This window comes from Siniperca chuatsi, linkage group LG19 (assembly GCF_020085105.1).
Source record: "Siniperca chuatsi isolate FFG_IHB_CAS linkage group LG19, ASM2008510v1, whole genome shotgun sequence".
In the NCBI taxonomy this organism is placed as follows: domain Eukaryota; kingdom Metazoa; phylum Chordata; class Actinopteri; order Centrarchiformes; family Sinipercidae; genus Siniperca; species Siniperca chuatsi.
In genome coordinates, this window is record NC_058060.1 from 18127097 (window position 1) to 18144954 (window position 17858).

The 17858-nt window shown below is 39.9% G+C and overlaps 3 protein-coding genes across 6 annotated transcripts; 2 read left to right on the forward strand and 1 right to left on the reverse strand.

Moving 5' to 3' along the window:
• The first annotated feature begins 1144 nt into the window (after positions 1-1144).
• LOC122866893 (clusterin-like protein 1) lies at positions 1145-8605 on the forward strand. 3 transcript variants are annotated; one of them, XM_044177115.1, is made up of 10 exons: positions 1146-1330; positions 2099-2234; positions 4935-5038; positions 5136-5284; positions 5739-5909; positions 6023-6479; positions 6583-6711; positions 7224-7438; positions 7803-7983; positions 8380-8605. In XM_044177115.1, the coding sequence occupies exons 1-10, from the start codon at positions 1276-1278 to the stop codon at positions 8388-8390; spliced, it is 1608 nt and encodes a 535-aa protein (XP_044033050.1). In that variant the 5' UTR covers positions 1146-1275; the 3' UTR covers positions 8391-8605. The 3 variants fall into 3 exon arrangements, with proteins under 3 accessions (XP_044033048.1, XP_044033050.1, XP_044033051.1); XM_044177113.1 differs by having other exon boundaries at positions 1145-1330; positions 7803-8605; XM_044177116.1 differs by lacking the exons at positions 1146-1330; positions 2099-2234 and adding an exon at positions 3291-3608 and having other exon boundaries at positions 7803-8605.
• A 991-nt stretch (positions 8606-9596) lies between these two features.
• tyms (thymidylate synthetase) lies at positions 9597-13259 on the forward strand. The gene is made up of 7 exons (XM_044177120.1): positions 9597-9960; positions 10680-10753; positions 11185-11359; positions 12075-12176; positions 12283-12458; positions 12560-12631; positions 12718-13259. Exons 1-7 carry the CDS (start codon positions 9729-9731, stop codon positions 12853-12855), a joined length of 969 nt encoding a protein of 322 aa, XP_044033055.1. The 5' UTR covers positions 9597-9728; the 3' UTR covers positions 12856-13259.
• enosf1 (enolase superfamily member 1) lies at positions 13096-17857 on the reverse strand. Of its 2 annotated transcripts, XM_044177117.1 has the most exons (15): positions 17695-17857; positions 17485-17587; positions 16825-16940; positions 16026-16112; positions 15913-15939; positions 15755-15827; positions 15596-15634; positions 15323-15405; positions 15115-15237; positions 14907-15041; positions 14421-14462; positions 14207-14336; positions 13897-13996; positions 13725-13806; positions 13096-13580 (listed from the first exon to the last, which is right to left on the reverse strand). In XM_044177117.1, exons 1-15 carry the CDS (start codon positions 17773-17775, stop codon positions 13488-13490), a joined length of 1314 nt encoding a protein of 437 aa, XP_044033052.1. In that variant the 5' UTR covers positions 17776-17857; the 3' UTR covers positions 13096-13487. The 2 variants fall into 2 exon arrangements, with proteins under 2 accessions (XP_044033052.1, XP_044033053.1); XM_044177118.1 differs by lacking the exons at positions 16825-16940; positions 17695-17857 and having other exon boundaries at positions 17485-17593.
• Between the last annotated feature and the right edge of the window lies 1 nt (position 17858).

Sequence of the window (17858 nt, forward strand, 5' to 3'; positions counted from 1 at the left end):
GTTGCGTAACACGTTTGAGAAAGCACACATGTATAGTTATTTCAGTATATTTTTAGGAAGAAATACTATTGTATGAAAACACAGTTACTTTTTCAACCTATATATTCAGCCTATAGCCTTTATTTGGATGCCTCCAATACCAACTCTCCATTAGAGGGTAATTTGCTTGGGTTTGAATGAGAAGATTGTTAGGCTACCAGTAAGCTATCTATCAGCTTAATATGAAGCTATGGCCAGCAGCTGGTTAGCTTAGCTTAGCATAAAGATTGGAAATGGGGGGCTAGCCTGGCTATGTTCAAAGGCAACAGACAGCACCCGAAGCTCACTATTTAACATGTTATGTCTTGTTTGTTTCATTCGTACAAAACCCGAAAATAATTCACCATTTTATGGCTGGTTAACCTATATGTAGCCTACTGGACCTTCCCGGAGTCTCTGCTAGTTGCCTAGCAACTGCTTCTAGCCAAGAAATAGTCCGGCATATAACCCTCTGTAAGACAGTGAAATATAGTTTTTACACTTTGGTTTGGTACTGATTAAACAAACAAGATAACGTGTTAGCTATATCTTGTTAACTAGCCTATATCTTGTTTCAAATGTGGAACATGGGCCTGCCGATAACCATGCTATATTCAGAGCTTAAAAGATATTTACTGCTGTCGAACAGTAACATTAACCACGATAAACAACATGGCTACTGACACTCCCCCACACAAACACACACTGGAGAGCTGCTAGCCCAGCTACAACCCAGGTACCCACACAATGACTCTCTCATTGTGACTTTTCCTTCAGGTCTTTCTTTACGGGCAATGACTCTGTTCACAATAGAGCGCACATCTGGATGGGTTTCTGTGGATTTGCCTCATATTGACTTTAGTTATTTTTTTTTTTTTTTTACTTTTACGTTTGTTACGGGTCTCCACATATTCCACTTGGTGTGCACCACAGGTTTCCCCAGAAGCACACATATCTGCCCCCCAAAACAAATACCACCCTACAAAAAGAAAACACTCTTATTTTGAATGTGCTTCGTTTCCGGTTTCTCTTAGCTTTCTCTCTGGCTTTCTCTTTGTAACTTTACCACCAGTTTCCTCTGGCCACAACACTGTCCCACTCACTTTTGTTTGAAGTCGTACCAGTGACTGTCCCGTCCTCTCCTGCTGTGTCTCCCCCGGTAGGGAGAGCGGAGGTGCGGGCTGCTTTCAACACCACAGACCGCGGGACGTCGTGCAGTAATCTAGCCGGAGATGAGATTAAGTTACCGGGGGGTTAATGGCAATCGCGTCCCCGGGTGAAAATCTGGGATCCATTAAAGATAATTTCAAAGGTTTGGGGAGGTGGAGCGACACCGAAACGGCGACATTTCAGTGCAGTTCCTGTGTTTTTACATCTTAACATCTCATTTCCTTTAAGGATGAAAAATCACTTTCATATTCATATGATATTCCTTTAGGGCCATTTGGCCTCTCTGTGGTACTCAATAATAGGTAAATCATGTGGTTTGGGGAATTTTATCAACTGATTTATCACAATAACCCCACATTCCTAAAATACTACTGCAAAAATGTAGTCTTTTTTCTATTATTTCCATAAAATAAAATGAAACATCTGACAACACTGGCAAATTATTTCAACCTGGTCTAGTACAAAAAGCTTCTTAAAAAAAGAAATAGAAAATAAGAAAGAAATATCTGTATCTTGAGACAAAGACAAATAGCTTCACTAAAATCAAGAAAAATGTTGGTGTTGGAAGAGAATAACATTTCTTGGACAAACATCACCTGAAGAAGATTTAAATTTTGCATTTTAGAGCTATATTATCTGTATCAGGCTTAATAGTACTTTATAGTACTTTCATCTTCCTTGGTTTGTCTGTTTGATAAAGGAAACCAGATTGATTTGCTTTGCTGTGATACAGCACAATATCCTTCCTAATGTTTTCACAAGATGATATAGATCTTTGCATTTGTTTACTTTTTCCATAACAGTGACTTCCGTTGCATAAAATGTTCCCAATGGCAGCCAAGACTCACCACAGTCTATCAAAATTAGACTGTTAGGTTCACCAGCGGCCATTTCCCTTTGACTCCTCCAGGTGCAGTGATAATTTCAACAGTTCCTGTGTCCATAATCTCTCTGGCCTGCAGATGCAGATCACTGATCAAAGGCCGAAAACAGCTGCATCAAACATCAAAGAAATTAGACATGTCTCATGTCTACACAGTATACAGGTTAGTGTCACTGATGAGGCCCTGATGTTAATCTTTTTACACTCGTTCAGTTCAAACCAATTGATTTACTGGAGAAAGACACAGATAACACAAACGATCTCAGCTCTAAAATCCTCGCAGCTTTTAAAAAACTCAGCACAGACATCAAACTCAGATCTGTTTTTCTTCTGTCTTTGGATAACAGAGCCTTCAAACCCGGGGCTCAGTGCTAATAGCTCGAGTTTGACCCAGTTCACCACATATTAGATTCCAGACCAGCCTGAGACGATAAAGCGACTAATTACTTGTTTTCCTAAAGGCTTCAAAACTGTTATTTTACTGTCGGCTATAATTGGAGAAGCAGGCTGGTATTAGGGCTCAGATAGGGATCGTGGCGAGCTGATAAAAAGCAGCTGAGGGTCAGGTATCTTACAGCCCTGCTCCTGCTGGTCCTCATTCAGAGGTTGGGACCTCATTTGCTGGGTCAAGGCTTTCAGCAGTGGGCTCACAGGAATTCCATATTTGCCACGCTGCAGTCATGTTTAGATATCACGATAAGAACAACTCAGATTGTCTTGTGTGCTGCAGAAGAGGCCAGAAAGACAGGAAGCTAAATGACTTTTCCTCGTACATTGTTGACACAGTATGGATGTTCTAAATTATGTTAGCTAAGAACTTGCAGGAAAGTCTGAAATGGCTCTATATTGGTAAGATTAGTGATAGCTACTTTTTTCAAATGAATCCTTACTTAAACTGCATTATCACACAGCAATAATGTAGCATTGACAGAAATGAATTCAGGCTTTAATGTTCCCTGTAATGGAACATCAAGTTTAAAAAAAAATAAATAAATTCTTCCAAACATTTAAAACTGCACAGTATACAGTACATGATTTGTAGGTAAAAGTTAAAAGTTGCAAACACACTGGTCTCCTCTTTAATGTGCTAACACAAGTTAGCATGCATATTTGCACATGTACATGCAGCCCTTCTGCTCCTCTCGTGGCCTACAATACAGAGCTTAGCCAAGACCGTGTCAGTGTGTGCCAGGTCTCTGCAGGAAGCCCAGGCTTACTGTCAGTCTGATGGAGATTAGAGCAGAACGTTTTACCTGCGGAGGGCTCTGGAGTATGTAGGAGACAATTAAGTGAGATAGACCTGCAAACAATTGAGCATGTAATGTTTACCATGCATTAAAGCCTGTCTTAAGCTGATCTGTAGTTATGCTGCGCGCGTATGGCTTAATAATGCAAACACACTAATAGGATCTGTGCTGGTGAGTAGACCCATAAAAATAGAACAATCCCTCAAGGAAGCAGACACGTCACTCTCATCTCTCCAACAGCACAACCTGCTGCTTTTGTTCTGGAGTCTCATGTTTTCCTAGCTGTCAAGGTAAATATTTTAAACTATTTTATTTCTGTTTTGCATATTGGATCACCACAATTTACTCTTTAACAGTAGGAGAAGGCAGATAGATAGATACAACACAAATAATGTGCTGACTCATGTTATATTTCTATTTTTGTTTTTTGCTTTTAATTTTGTTGATTGATACATGTGCACAGAGATGTAATATATATTAGTTGTCTTCTGTTGCTGAATGTACAGGCTCACTTAGTGTCCACAGTCCACCTTTACAAGAACAAGAGTATTTATTTACTAAGGCAAGGCAAGTTTATTTATTCAACACCATTCAGGCACAAGACAATTCAGAGTGCTTTACATAGAAATGTGTTAAAAACAGGAATACTTTAAAAATAAGACATTAAGAAAACATTACAATTTAAAAAGAAATTGCATTCAAAAGTCAATAAAAACAAAAGCAAATAAAAAGTTACTGACTAAAATGAAATTATGTATCTGAGTTATTGGAAAGCCGCAGAAAACAATAATGTTTTAAGCCCTAATTTAAATGAGCTGACGGTTTCAGCAGACCTCAGGTAGTCGGGAAGCTTGTTCCACAGGTGTGGAGCATAGAAACTAAAAGCTGCTTCACCTTGCTTGGATTGGATCCTGGGAACACGGAGTAAACCTGTCCCGGGTGACCTGAGGGGTCTGGATGCTTCATAGCGAACAAATAAATTGGAGATGTATTTAGGCCCGAGACCATTTAATGCTTTGTAAACAAGTAACAGGATGTAAAAATCTTTCCTTTGACGCACAGGAAGCCAGTGCAGTTTAAGGACCGGTGTCATGTGCTCCACTTTCTTTAGTGAGGACTCTGTCATTCTGGACGAGCTGCAGCTGTCTGATTTTTTTAGTGAGACCTGTGAAGACACCGTTACAATAGTCTAGCTTGCTTAAAATAAAACGTCTTTCTGGGAAAGATTTTGTACTTTATTAACTCATAATAAATAATTAAATTGCAGTGTTATTATAGTTATTATCCTTGTTATGCAATGTGATACTTCAACCCCAGAAAGATTAGTTGACTGCTTTAGTGAATGGGGATCTCTTTTGATAATCATATTGATTTGGCTTTACACTGATGAGATATTCCATGCTACTAAATGAACATTTTTGTCCTCTTGGATAACTAGCCTTACTGTAGTATTTCAATTGAAATGGCCTCTAAATTAAAATGCTTGAGAAATGGCACCACCTTGTGGCAGATTACATGACAGGCACATAAGTCAAAGCATGTCTTTCGTTTGTATTAAGATCTGGTGCTGGATGGTACAGCATAGTAGAATAATGAGTAAGTGCACTTTTTTACAGATCTCAAGACAGGATGAAGAGACTGCTTGTTCAACTCCTGTGCATCACTGAAGTCCTGCTCTGTGCTGCTGACTCTCCACCACTGAGCGAGGACACGCTGAAAAGTGAGGTCTTCATCAGCAGAAAACACTAAAGGTGTACTTTTTCTTACTGATATTGGTTGCAGACCTTGATTACAGTATCTTTCATTGGTGTGTGTAGAGCTGTCTGCAGCAGGAGAGCAGCATGTTGATGAGGAAATAAAGCGAGCGTTACTCGGGGTGAAGCATGTGAAGGAAATGATGGAGAAAAAAGAGGAGAAGCACAGACATCTTATGGACGCCCTGAGAAACAGCAGTGACAAGAAGAAGGTATAAATCGTGTATTATGTATTAAGTAATCATTCCAGATGGAAGAAACCCACAATCAAAACACTATGAAGTCAGGCTGTGTTTAAACACAATAACTTTTCAAAGACCATTGTAGTTGAGCAGTTACATGCCATTCTTTGTGCATTATTCTGAAGCTCATGACATTTTCTGCCTCATAAAAGGCAAAGCCACACAAAGCCTCACAGAGAAACCTCAAAGCAGACAGTGATTAATGAATGTGGGAGTAGGGCTAGTTTAGGGAGTCGGGGTGTAGTTTTACTGCAGTCAGGATAAATGAACTGTCTGGAGATTCATCTGGTTTTTTGTTTTTTTACATAATTTCAAAATAAAAGATGGGACTTTGTGCCAGGGCCCCAAACCGCATTGTATCCTCTCTGGCTTATTAAGAGGCAATGTATGTGTGACACAATTTTCTGTTTTGGGGTTCCTTCAGGGGGCGATGCAGCTGGCCCGGGAAACAGAGCAGAAACTAGAGGAGGCTGAGCAGCGATGTCAAGATTTAACCAAATCTTCCTTTGAGGAATGTCGACCTTGTCTTGAAGATACTTGTAAGGCCTTCTATACCTCTACGTGTCGGCGTGGCTTTGCCTCTTTCTCATTCAAGGTTTGACCTCAGTATATTCCTTTAATAACTGTCTCAGACCTTCAAAATGATAAGAGTTAAGATGGATCTGTAACTCCAAACATGATGGTTCTTCTATGAATCTCTCTCTGCAGGTGGAGGAGTTTTTCAGGAAAATGGCCGCCCAGCTGGAAGCCACGGAGCATGCTTACGATCAGAACGAAGAGAACGTGGGTCGCACCAACTCAGCCGAGAACCAGGTCACAGAAGATGAAGCAGATCTGGAGCTTCTGCAGGCAGATGTGTTGTTCAGCGAGCTGCTGTCAAACATCAGCCTCCTGCACAACCAGAGCGTCACTCTGGCCAAAAAGATGCAACAGGTGTTTGGGCATTCCTTCCTGGCAGCCTTCACCACAGAGCTCCAGCCTAGCTCGCTGTCGGCCATGCAGGGCGGCTCAAGTGCTGGCTTCTTCAGGACGGTGGGTCTGGATCACATCCTTGATTCAGTGTCTAACTTTGGGAGGAATGTGCTGGAGGAATTCAGCTCCACAGTGACTGATGTATTTGAAGAGATACAAGAAGCTGAGGAGTACTTTCAGCAACCAAGCAGAGGTATCCAATGTCATTTGTAGCACTGCATTTGTATTCACTTTATTCACTCCCATATAAAATAATGAAAACCACTGTAACTGTTTTTGTATATTTATCTACAAAGATACAGGATCACTTTCTGCTTTGGGGCAGTCCCAGAGCAGATATCTGTGCAGACAACTCCGCAGGCAAGCATCAGAGTGCTGGCAGCTCCAAAGTTTGTGCGAGACGTGTGAAGATTATCTGTTAAAGGGTAAATAACTGGCACAAAAAAATTGTGTTATTTTAGTGAGCACTCTTGGTTCCAGATCTATTTAGCCGCTCGTCCCACACAGTCACATATGCGCATATAGTACAGATATGCAAAAATGTTCCTATCTGGACCTTAAATGCAAATTCTGGCCCAAATAATAAGCTTTTTACCTAGAGGGACAATTAAAAACTGTCTTTCACAAACTGCAGCGTAGCCTCCTTCACTTTGAAGTCTTAATCTTGTCTAGTCTAGTAATAATAGCCATCATGAGTGAAACATTCTGCAGGACGTAATATTTTGATGATTTCCATTATCAGTTATTTGGCTGATTGTTTTTTAGACTGATTAATCATGTTCTCTATAAAATGCAAAAAAAACCCATCACACTTTCCCAGAGCCCATGTCGTCTTCAGCTATTTAATTTTACACTCATATAAAACAGAGAAAAGCAAAGAATTTTCTGTAGATAGATTTATGCACGCTTCTCTATATGTGATCATTTGTACTTACAGAGTGTCCCAGTGTCCAGCAGTTGCACTCTGAGATGGAGGAGATGTACATGCTGCTCAACGCCTCCCGTCAGCAGTACGACGACAGGCTGCAGCTGGTCCAGAGACACACAGCGGACACACAGAGATGGCTCAGCAACATGGATGACAAGTACAGCTGGGTCAGCCAGCTGTCCAGCAGCACAGTGGGCCCACGTGACATCTTCAGCGTGATCACAGTATGTTTATAATGTTGGATTTGTCAGACTTCATCTTACAGCTTTGTCTTGCATTTTAGTACTTCTCTTTGGCTGATGAATCAACAAGGATTACTGTTGATCCTACCTGCAACATGTGGATTTCTTTGCCAAAGAGCATTCAAAATAATCCTGTTATTTGAATTCTGTCACAGACTTGATCCCTAAAATTAATGAACACGGTTTGAATTAACACTCCGAAGCCAAGCCCCATCCTGTTTATTGAAAGTTTACCAGACTCTGTACGTAATAAAGCCTAAAAATGTGTATGATTATTTTGGCAGGTGAGCCAGAGAATTATTTGTTGTATTGCCATCACAAGAACTGACAAGATCTCATTTTTCAGGTGAATCCACAGCAGCAGATGAAGAACATCAGACCTAAAGCCGACAGCAGCGTGGTTGTAACCATGCTGGACTCTGCCCCAATAACTGTCTCAGTCCCAGCGGAGCTGGAGGTGGATGACCCTGCTTTTATCCAATATGTAGCTCAGGAGGCTCTGACTCTCTATAAACGGCAGATAAAAGGTATCGATCCCGGCAGTGTTGCGGCTTAGTTAATTATTTGGCTCCCAGCTTCACAGGGCAGAGCTCCAAATTGAATTTGAGAAAAATTAATTGCGATCATTTGAAAGAGCCAACTTTACACCCTGTGCATTTCTTCCAATTTAAACATATTCTGAGACACAATGCAAATGGGACAGTATGTTATAATCCAAAATGATAAAGTAACTAAGAAACAATCATAAATTTCCTCCTTCACTGACTTTGTATTAAAAGATTAAATGGATCCATATGCAATGTAGCATTAGTATTTGTAGCCATGGAAATATTTAAGTTTACTGACCTAGCCGGCCTTCTGTAAATCAGTTTAAATTGTGGTTAATTTACTTTAAAAACTGTTTTATGTTTTTCTGCACACAGGAACGGAGTAATGTGAACATCCCAGCATCCACACATTATCTTCAGATGCTGAATAAAGAGTCTAGTACCAGTTTTCTTGAACAATTAAGGTGATCTTTGTAAAGCTTGAAATCTGTATAGACCTCTAAACCATTATATGCACAGCTTATATTCTTTTTATTCATATATGTTAATTCTTAGTGTTTTAAATATTTCTGCAATAAAACTGTGTACTCTGCTCAAGCCATTCTTTTGCTTTTTGTTATTTTTGTCACAAGTCACCTAAGAATTCATGTAATGACTTCCATAACCATAATTTTGAATGTAATATTTGCATATTTTGTAAAGCTGATATTAGAATCGTTTTCTGCAGCTTTAGTTTTTGTTCAGTTTTTGGAACAATCTGTATTTATGGTTGTGCAAAAACAAAACCTCGACTTTAAAATAGAAATATTGTGTTTTTGGAATCTTTGTGCAGCACAAAAAGGTTGAAAATCTGGTAAACAAAATTATTCTGCTTGCAAAGTTTTATTCACGCAAATGTTTTATTTCATTATTTATTTAATTAATTGCCTCCTGTGTTTGAAGCAGGTGAAATGGCCTTGCTGAATCAAACCAAGTTGAGTGCCAGTTTATGCTGAATTTTCGATGTTATTATTCTATATTTATTTTATATTATTAATTTTGTTAATTCAGAAATAATGATTCAATTGTACTGTATTGTAGTAACTTATTCTTGTTATATAATGTGATGCTTGAACCACAGGACAATTAGTTGACGTTAAGTAAATATAAGTAATACAAATTTATTCAAAATATATGATTCCTTTGAAAAGTATTTAAAAGTAGTGTAACCAAGTACAGTACTGTACAGAGTTACTTGTACTTTACTTATTTTATGCTGCTTTATACTTCTACTTCACTACATTACAGAGGGAAATATTGTAATTTGCAGAAGAACATTTTAAAAACCTACACAGGTTGTACATGATGTACTCAGACTGTAAAAAAAATATGTACTAATTATTTTATTTACTTTATCATGTTTACTTAATTTCTTTACTACTATAATATAATGTATAACTTTTTGCAGTCATGGTACAAGAAAGTACTCTGAAAAACAACAACTATGTTTAGTTGCCTGTTTGAGTGTTTAAGTAAAAAAAAAAAAAAAAAAAAAAGCAGAACGCGCTTTTTTCAGTTTTCACGCGAGATGTTTGTCAAACCGGAAGCAATCCCCGGCCCACTATTGGCTGTTGACGCTTTGTGGGAAGAGTGTGGAGCTTCAGAATAACCCGGGAAAACTGCACTGGTAACACTAAACAACACTTATCTCTGTCTGGTCTTCATTTAAAATCGTCTCTGCAAAAATGCCCGCCACTTCAGAAATACACACCGAAGAGCTGCACAGGGAGGGCGGCAGTAAAAAGGAGGAAGAGACCCAGACGGCGGCAGAGCAGAAGAACTTCGGTGTTTTCTGTGATGAGCGCGGGTATCTGGATCAGATCGAGTACATCATGCAGCACGGCCGCAGGAAGGGAGACCGGACCGGGACAGGGGTCATCTCTGTGTTCGGTGCTCAGGCCAGATACAGTCTGCGAGGTTAGTTGGTATTTTATCTATTTACTGTAAGTGTTAAGAATACTGGTAACAAACAGTGGTGGAGGAAGTATTCAGGCCCTTTACTAAGTAAAAGCACTAATACCACACTGAAAATACTCCTAAATAAGAGCCCTGCATTCAAAATGTAAACTCAAAGTGTCATATGTACTGGATAATAATTATTCAGGTAATAATGGGTAAGCAGCGTTTTAATGTTTCAGGTGGTCACGGTGGAGATCATTTTAACAGTTTTTTAAGTGATCATGTTTTGTTTGTAAAATCTTAATCTGCAAATTAACTATTACGTGTAGTGGAGTACAATATTTCTGCACCAGCATATTATGTCGGCTGATAAGTAACAGGAAACTGCAGGACAGAAATGCCAAAGATGTGTTTGTTGTAATTTAGAAACCGTGCCACCGTTATATAGTTTGTCCACCAGGGAGCGCTGACAGGTTTGTTAGTTCATTTTTCAGCTGTGAAATTCCCTATACATACCTGGGTCACCATTTTTCATAACCAAATTTAAGGGATCTTTAAAATGGACATGTTTGTTTATGTCTTTATGTAAAATGATCTGATTTATTTTTTTAAACTCTCAAATATCAATATTGGTGTCGACAATGCAGTATCGATCAGACTATAAAATGTACTTCGCACTGGAAACAACTTGCTGTAATTAATTATGTCAAATAACGTGTTTATCTGTTTATTTGTAGATCAGTTTCCCTTGCTGACGACCAAGAGAGTGTTTTGGAGAGGGATCCTTGAAGAATTGCTGTGGTTTATCAAGGTGAGGATAATACGCAGAGATTTAGAGTAAATTCACCCAAATTATTAAAAAATAATATTGTGGTATCCAGCCATGCAGATAGTTTTGGGTTTGATTGCTTTGGTTTTGACAAATCCATATATAGGGAAAAAAACCTTAAATCGACAGACACAAACAGTTGATTTGCTCTTGAACTTTTTTAGAGCACCTCAAATGTCCGATCACTCCCTCTGTATTGGATCAGATGCAGAAATCTCAGAGATTAAATATCTCAAAACTTGAGCACCTAAACCAGAAAATATCTACAGTAGTGGCAACAAACATCAGAAAGTAGCTGAGAAAAGATGATAATTTGCTGACCCTTTCAGTTCACATGGAGCATTTCTGTCTGAGGTTTTGTGTCAAAATGCACTGAGTTGGTCTCTGATATTTCTTTTTTTGTGTGGTCGCAGGGATCAACAAATGCCAAGGATCTCTCAGAGAAAGGGGTGAAGATTTGGGATGCCAACGGGTCCCGTGACTTCCTGGACAACCTTGGGTTCACAGATAGAGAGGAGGGCGACCTGGGACCTGTGTACGGTTTCCAGTGGAGGCACTTTGGTGCAGAGTACACAAACATGCATGCAGGTTCAGTATGTCACTGCCACACCTGTTTACTGTGCAGGGACAAAGGCGTTTTTTGTTTTTTGGCTGCATTTTTCTGCAAGCCTCCACTTCTGTGGATTTGCCTGTATGATGTAAGTCATTTGGAAATGCTGCTGGCTCGGGCATCATGCAGCCAATTAATCACATTAAGTATTAGTGGACATTTTAATTGGATGATTTTCGTAAAGGCTTGTGGGTAGATCTCCATTGAGCATTGCAGTTAGGCCTCTATTTTTAAAAGTAGAACCATCTCTCCAAGAGTGTGTTTATGCACAAAAAAACACAACAGCTACATTACTCATTTTAGCAACCTTAGAGGAATAATTAGACGCTTTGGGAAAAGCTCTCATTTGCTTTTTTGTCTGGAGTTACATGAAAGCATTGATCTCACTCTCATGTCTGTACAGTATGAAGCTACAACTAGCAGAGAGTTAGCTTAGCTTAGCATAAAGACTGGAAAGGAGGGGGGGGGGGATCTGCTAGCTCGGCTCTGTCTGAAGGTAACGAAACGTTATATCTCGTTTGTTTAATTTGTGAATGTGTAAAAACGACACGTTATGTTTTTACAGGGGGTTATGTGCTGGACTATTTCTTGGTTGGGCGCAGTGAATTATTTTATTAATCTTGCTCAAACTCTTGGCAACAGAGTGAATAAGCAAAATGCAGAACTATTCCTTTTTATCAATTCCTTCAACAGATTACACAGGACAAGGTGTTGACCAGCTGCAGAAGGTCATTGACACCATCAAAAAGAATCCAGAGGACAGACGCATCATCATGTGTGCGTGGAACCCCAAAGGTGAAGCATGTACAAAATTAAAAATAACTGTTCAAGAGCTCTCTTTAAATCTGACTGTAGTGACGTGTTATCAGTCTATTTTAAACCTATGTCTCATATGTTACAGACCTGCCCTTCATGGCTCTGCCCCCATGCCACGCCCTGTGTCAGTTCTACGTGTGTGATGGTGAGCTGTCATGTCAGCTGTACCAGCGCTCAGGTGATATGGGCCTGGGGGTACCTTTCAATATCGCCAGCTATGCACTTCTTACCTACATGATCGCACACATCACAGGACTCAAGGTAATTAACGCTTCTCTGATTTTGAGCGTATTGTTGTGTGCTCCATCACCTCACTTCACCTGCCATGTGTTTTTTTAAAAATGTTTATTCTGTCCCTTCAGACTGGCGACTTTGTTCACACTCTGGGAGATGCTCACGTCTATGTCAACCACATCGAACCTCTCAAAGTACAGGTGGGTCAGTTAAAGAAGAGTTTTCATTTCTCCATGTTCTCTGCTTGATTTCGAACTTACATATGTTCATCTGTCTAAATTTGCAGCTTCAGAGGGAGATCCGCCCCTTCCCAAAGCTGAAGATCCTGAGAAAAGTGGAGAGTATTGATGATTTCCGCGCAGAGGACTTTGAGATCTGCGACTACAACCCTCATCCCATCATTAAGATGCAGATGGCTGTGTAAAAGTCCCAATTTAATGCTGATGAGGTATAAGTGTGTGGAAGGTGCTTTAGAAATTACGCTGCTCCGTATGTACTGTATAGTATGTGTACTTCGCTCCCATTTTTAGAAAGACCATATATATATTTAAAAAGGTAAGTGGGCTAATTATTTTGTGATTTTGGTGAACTGACACTTTAAACCACATTAAGTTCTTACAGAAATGTGTTTTCTTCTGCGTGTAAAAACAAATCTCCACTCACGTTGGGTTTTCTGTAGTTTGTATTAAGTTTGTATTGTACTAAGTTTGATTGCTATAGAAGGAATGTTTTTGTTGCTTGGAACAAATTCCAGTTACATCTGTTTCATTGTCCTTATTTTAAATATTAATATCTAAATTTGTAAATAAAGCATTTACATTTGTGTCAGCTTGATGTATACAGACTTGTTATTAACCCAACAGGAGCCTAGCAGCAAAACACACTTTAGTATTACAAAAGTCTATTTGACAGTATCTGCTACACGTATTCTTGCAGTTTACAATGTTTACAACTTGCTACAGGTCATTAGTGTAATCCATTTTCACTCAACTTGACTGAGTCTAATCATAAGTGTAAAAGAGCCTTACAGTAAGTGAAATGTTTAAGATGAAGTCCTCATTTGTTTATGTGCAGCTTCCAAACATCTCCTTCAGGGTACTGGTGTCTCTGCACTGAGGACTCAAGCATCTCACAAGAAAAGCCTGGATCCTGAGAATAATATGCACAGTGTACTCAAACAAGGTCCTAAAGCAACAAGTGTGGATGTAAAGGAGAAACATTGTTTTTTGAGAGTAATGCAGAGACTCATTTTGTATTTTTTAAGTTATAGTTGGCATCTATACTTCATCTCACCTTGGGGGGCATGTAGTGGGCGTCATGAATCATCACAGGACTTGTGAAGTGTTCGTGAAGGTGATCTACATATTCGCACATTCTGGAAAGAAAAAATAATCAGAAAAACTGATGCAGATTATAACGTGCTTAGAGCTCTCTAAGTGGCGACAAAAATAAATCCTGCTCATACCGGTTGTTTAGACTTCGAGACACACAGATGTAGTCAAACAGAATTAGATGCTGGACGAGCTCACAGAGACCGACTCCTCCAGCATGAGGACAAACAGGCACTAGGGGAAAAGAGATAGCAGCATGTAGCCATGTTTTTGATACAGATATTACACTCTGGATATGCTAATATTGATTGATGTATTCAGTTATATTTTTAACTTGTCTGATAACCTTTTACTCCCTTTTCCGAGGCTCCATAAAAAAATTAAGCTTTATATTATTGCTTTTGGAGCTCCATACATTACTCTTATGTGACTGTTGAGTTTTACCCTGGAACTTGTGGGCCATCAGCAACACAGCCAGGTTCTCGTTGACACTGCCCAACCGACAGCTGTCTATTTGGACAAACTGCAGGGCAGAGGCCTGGAGGAACTGCTTAAACATCACCCTGTTGTGACACTGGAGAGGAAACAGTTACCCAACTAAAAAACTATAATTTCACCAGCCAGTGACACATATGCTAGGACAAACTTGAGCTCTGACCTGCTCTCCTGTTGCCACTCCAATCCCGAGTGGAGCCAAAGCCTGCAACAACATAGTCAATATCTTTTTTTTAAATCTTTTATCAGTCTTCAACCATGGATGGATTACTGAACGGGACCAGTAGGCAGAAATACACAAATGACCACAAAGTCGCAAAACAACCACAAAGAGACACAAACTGAAAGGGACTCAAGCCAACTATAAAGAAATACCACACAACCACGAAAGAGATACAAAATTACTCCAAAGAGGCGCAGAACGACCACAAAAAGATGCAAAACAACTTCAAAGAGACACAAAATTACCGCAGACACACATTACCACAGAGATGCAAAAAAAAACGAAAAAGCTTGCTCCTACTGTATTTTTGAAGGGGTGAGGGGCCTTTTACATGTCTCGTGCTCAGGGGCCCATTATCTCATAGTCCGTCCATGTCTTCAACACACAAATGCATGAACAAGCTGGAAAATCAAACTTCTTTCTCACCTTGGAGATAGTAGCGTGACCCAGGATGTCATCTGGAGACGTGGGCTCCTCGATCCAAAGAGGTTTGAACTCAGCCAGACTGGACACCCAGCTGATGGCCTCGGCTACGTCCCATCTCTGGTTGGCATCGATCATCTAATACAAAACCACTTTACTATACTGTTATTTCCAAAGGTAGATACAATGGTGCAGGCAAAAACAACCTTACCATTGTGTTATTGGGTCCAATCATTTGCCTTATCAGGCGGCACCTGCGTATGTCGTCCTCTAGATCAGCACCGACTTTCACCTTGAACTTGGTCCAGCTGGTTTTGAGTGCATCTGTGCAGAGCTTCAGAAACACAGAATTGTCATGGATATTTGAAAAATGATTTGTACATCCTGAGAAATGACATGGCATTTTAGAGCACAGAGACCTGTTTGAGCTGCTCGTCTGAGTATCCGAGCCATGCACAGGAGGTGGTGTAGGCAGGATAACCCTCTTTCAGCATGTGATCCTCTGTGAGGCAAAAGAAGCAGTCCACATAGGTAGTAAACACTCGAGGAGAAGTGCATTTTAATAGAGAAGCCGTGGAATGTAGAGGCCTATTATACAGGCTAAAAGCACTCCTGTCAGTTCTAAAGAGGCAATTTCGTTCCGCAAAATCCCATTCAGCCCTGTAAATAATGACTCTTTTTAGTGTGCTCACCTCTGTGCTGCTTGCCCTCCTGTGCTTTCACGAGTATGTCTGAAAGAGAAAAGAGAAGCAGAAAGAGTCTGTTGCTTTGACTACGCTGCACTTAGAAAGAAGGGATTTCTTTCCCCAAACTGTACTGGACATAAACTGTACGTCATAAACCAGTCTCACCTAGAGCCTCCTGCTCTGTAAGCACATCAGTGATGTATCTGAAGTCAGTGCATGAGACAATCTGCTTGGGATCCTGAATTGACACACATAAGACATGCTATTTCCCTTGTGATCACATCCTGGACATAAATCAAACCTCTACATTTCCTTTGACTCACCATGTCAACAAGCAGCTTCCACAGCGGCTGCAGGAAAATGAGGGCAACAGGTGTGAGTCATGAAGTGTCATACTTTGTGTTTTTCCTGATAATGCTTCATCAAACAGTCCCACCTTGCCCTCTGCTCTCGCCCACAGGTCCCACACAGCATTCAGGACTGCAGCAGTGGCCAGGTGGATCACTCCTTTCTCTGGGCCCAACTGGTTCAGACAAGAGTTTAAATTGACATCCCCTTTATGAGTTCAACATTACATAGGTAGTTCTGAAAAAATGCATCATGCATCAAAAAAAGAGGCAGATTGTAAAAAACTAAAAGCAAAATTAAGACCTGATGGAAATAAAGATCCAGTTAAAGTTGGTAAAAAGAGTGTTAAAATAGGATTTGTGGGCAGAATTAAAATATTTTGACCACTTCGGCTCATGTGTTTATTAACCAGGACTTTTGGACCTTCAAACATTTTTGTTACCTTTTGCACATGTTATAAATTGCTTTTTTTGTATCTGAAGAGCCTCTTCTACTTCTGTTTTTTGGCTGAGCACACAATCAGTCAGGATTTTAAATTTAAATTGGTAACCAAACAGGACGTATTTTTGTATCTAGGTAAGCATCATGAATCATAGTGTTCTGGATGCGCAGAAAAAAGACGGAAATCTTATTAAAATAAGTTAATAAATGTAGTTAAAGGAATCCATGACAAGATAAGAGGATGTGAATCACTCTCTCCATGTTGGAAAAAGCAAGTAAGCAAGAAGGAAAATGTTATTAGAGCTAGGGAGGAGGCAGGAAAAGAAAACGCACTGTGTGCCATCCAGCATTTTAAAGTAATCAAGTTATTCTCCAATGAGACTGTTGTGATTGTTATCTATATATTACTACACTATATTTTTCTCTGCTTGTGTGCCTGTTCTTACCCATCTCATCTGGCCGTCACTGGTCAGGAGGCGGTAAAATCCGCGGAAGTCGCTCACAATCACCTGCAAGGATTTCCCAACAACCAGTCCTGCCAGGGCCTCCACAGCACGCACCACTGCGGGTTACAGTCCGCAAAAAAACACTCTCTAAAAGGCTGAAGGCTCCAGACAGCCTTACATTTCTGCCAAACCTCATATGTATAATATGATCCATAGATCGGATGCAGCTGTAATCGGTAATATTGTGTTAAATAAAAATGACCACAAGATGGCGATGTACGGTTCAACTTTGCACAGAAGCACGAGAGAAAAGAAGTTATCTTCCACTACACTACAGTCAGAATTATGGAAACTTTTCTGTTACCTAAATGTAACATTTCATTATTAAATAGTATATTTACCACTATGGCTTTTTGTGTGTCAGTATTTAGTTGTTTTGTAGATATGTTTGCTTTGGTTGTAAGAGCTAAAATAGTAGCATTTTGGTATTTAATGTAACAATTATTGGAATTAAGTTAGATTCAGAAAGTCCAAATTCGGAGTTTATTACGGGCACTTGAACGCAGCAGCAACATTGTAACCAGAAGTTCGTGCTGTTCTTAATAACATGTTATGAAGTTACACTGTGTGTTGTTTCTGGCTATACTTTATAAATCTTACCAATCTCCGTGCCCTTTCCCAGAGTGAATGTGAGGCCGAAGCCTTTCAACCCGCAGTCCGTGTCGATGACCACGTATGCGGCCGAATAATCCGGGTCGGTGTGCTGCAGTGTGGAAAGTGAGGAAAGGTCTCTACTTCACTCACAACTGCAAATGTAAACACAATACATGTACCCGGTGAATATTGCTACAGCTGCAGAAACGTCCTTACCATCGCATCTGAGCCGTGTTGCTCCAAAGACGTCGGGAATCTCACATCCCTGACTGTCAAATTAATAATTTTGTGCACCATTTTGGCACTGACATTACATTTGTCTTGTGATCCAGACACTGTTTAGATTAGTTTCCTCTGAAGTGACCCGTACAAGTTGATCC

Excerpts from the sequence above, each read along its gene's own strand:
- LOC122866893 (XM_044177113.1), top strand. The coding sequence starts at position 1,276 with ATGGCAATCGCGTCCCCGGGTGAAAATCTGGGATCCATTAAAGATAAT. Across the intron at positions 1,331-2,098 it reads CATTAAAGATAATTTCAAAG|GTGCAGTGATAATTTCAACA; the intron begins GTTTGGGGAGGT and ends TGACTCCTCCAG. Across the intron at positions 6,712-7,223 it reads TGAAGATTATCTGTTAAAGG|AGTGTCCCAGTGTCCAGCAG; the intron begins GTAAATAACTGG and ends TTGTACTTACAG.
- tyms (XM_044177120.1), top strand. The coding sequence starts at position 9,729 with ATGCCCGCCACTTCAGAAATACACACCGAAGAGCTGCACAGGGAGGGC. Across the intron at positions 9,961-10,679 it reads GGCCAGATACAGTCTGCGAG|ATCAGTTTCCCTTGCTGACG; the intron begins GTTAGTTGGTAT and ends GTTTATTTGTAG. Across the intron at positions 12,632-12,717 it reads TCGAACCTCTCAAAGTACAG|CTTCAGAGGGAGATCCGCCC; the intron begins GTGGGTCAGTTA and ends CTAAATTTGCAG.
- enosf1 (XM_044177117.1), bottom strand. The coding sequence starts at position 17,775 with ATGGTGCACAAAATTATTAATTTGACAGTCAGGGATGTGAGATTCCCG. Across the intron at positions 15,635-15,754 it reads TACAGAGCAGGAGGCTCTAG|ACATACTCGTGAAAGCACAG; the intron begins GTGAGACTGGTT and ends TTTCTCTTTCAG. Across the intron at positions 14,337-14,420 it reads GAGTGGCAACAGGAGAGCAG|TGTCACAACAGGGTGATGTT; the intron begins GTCAGAGCTCAA and ends TTTCCTCTCCAG.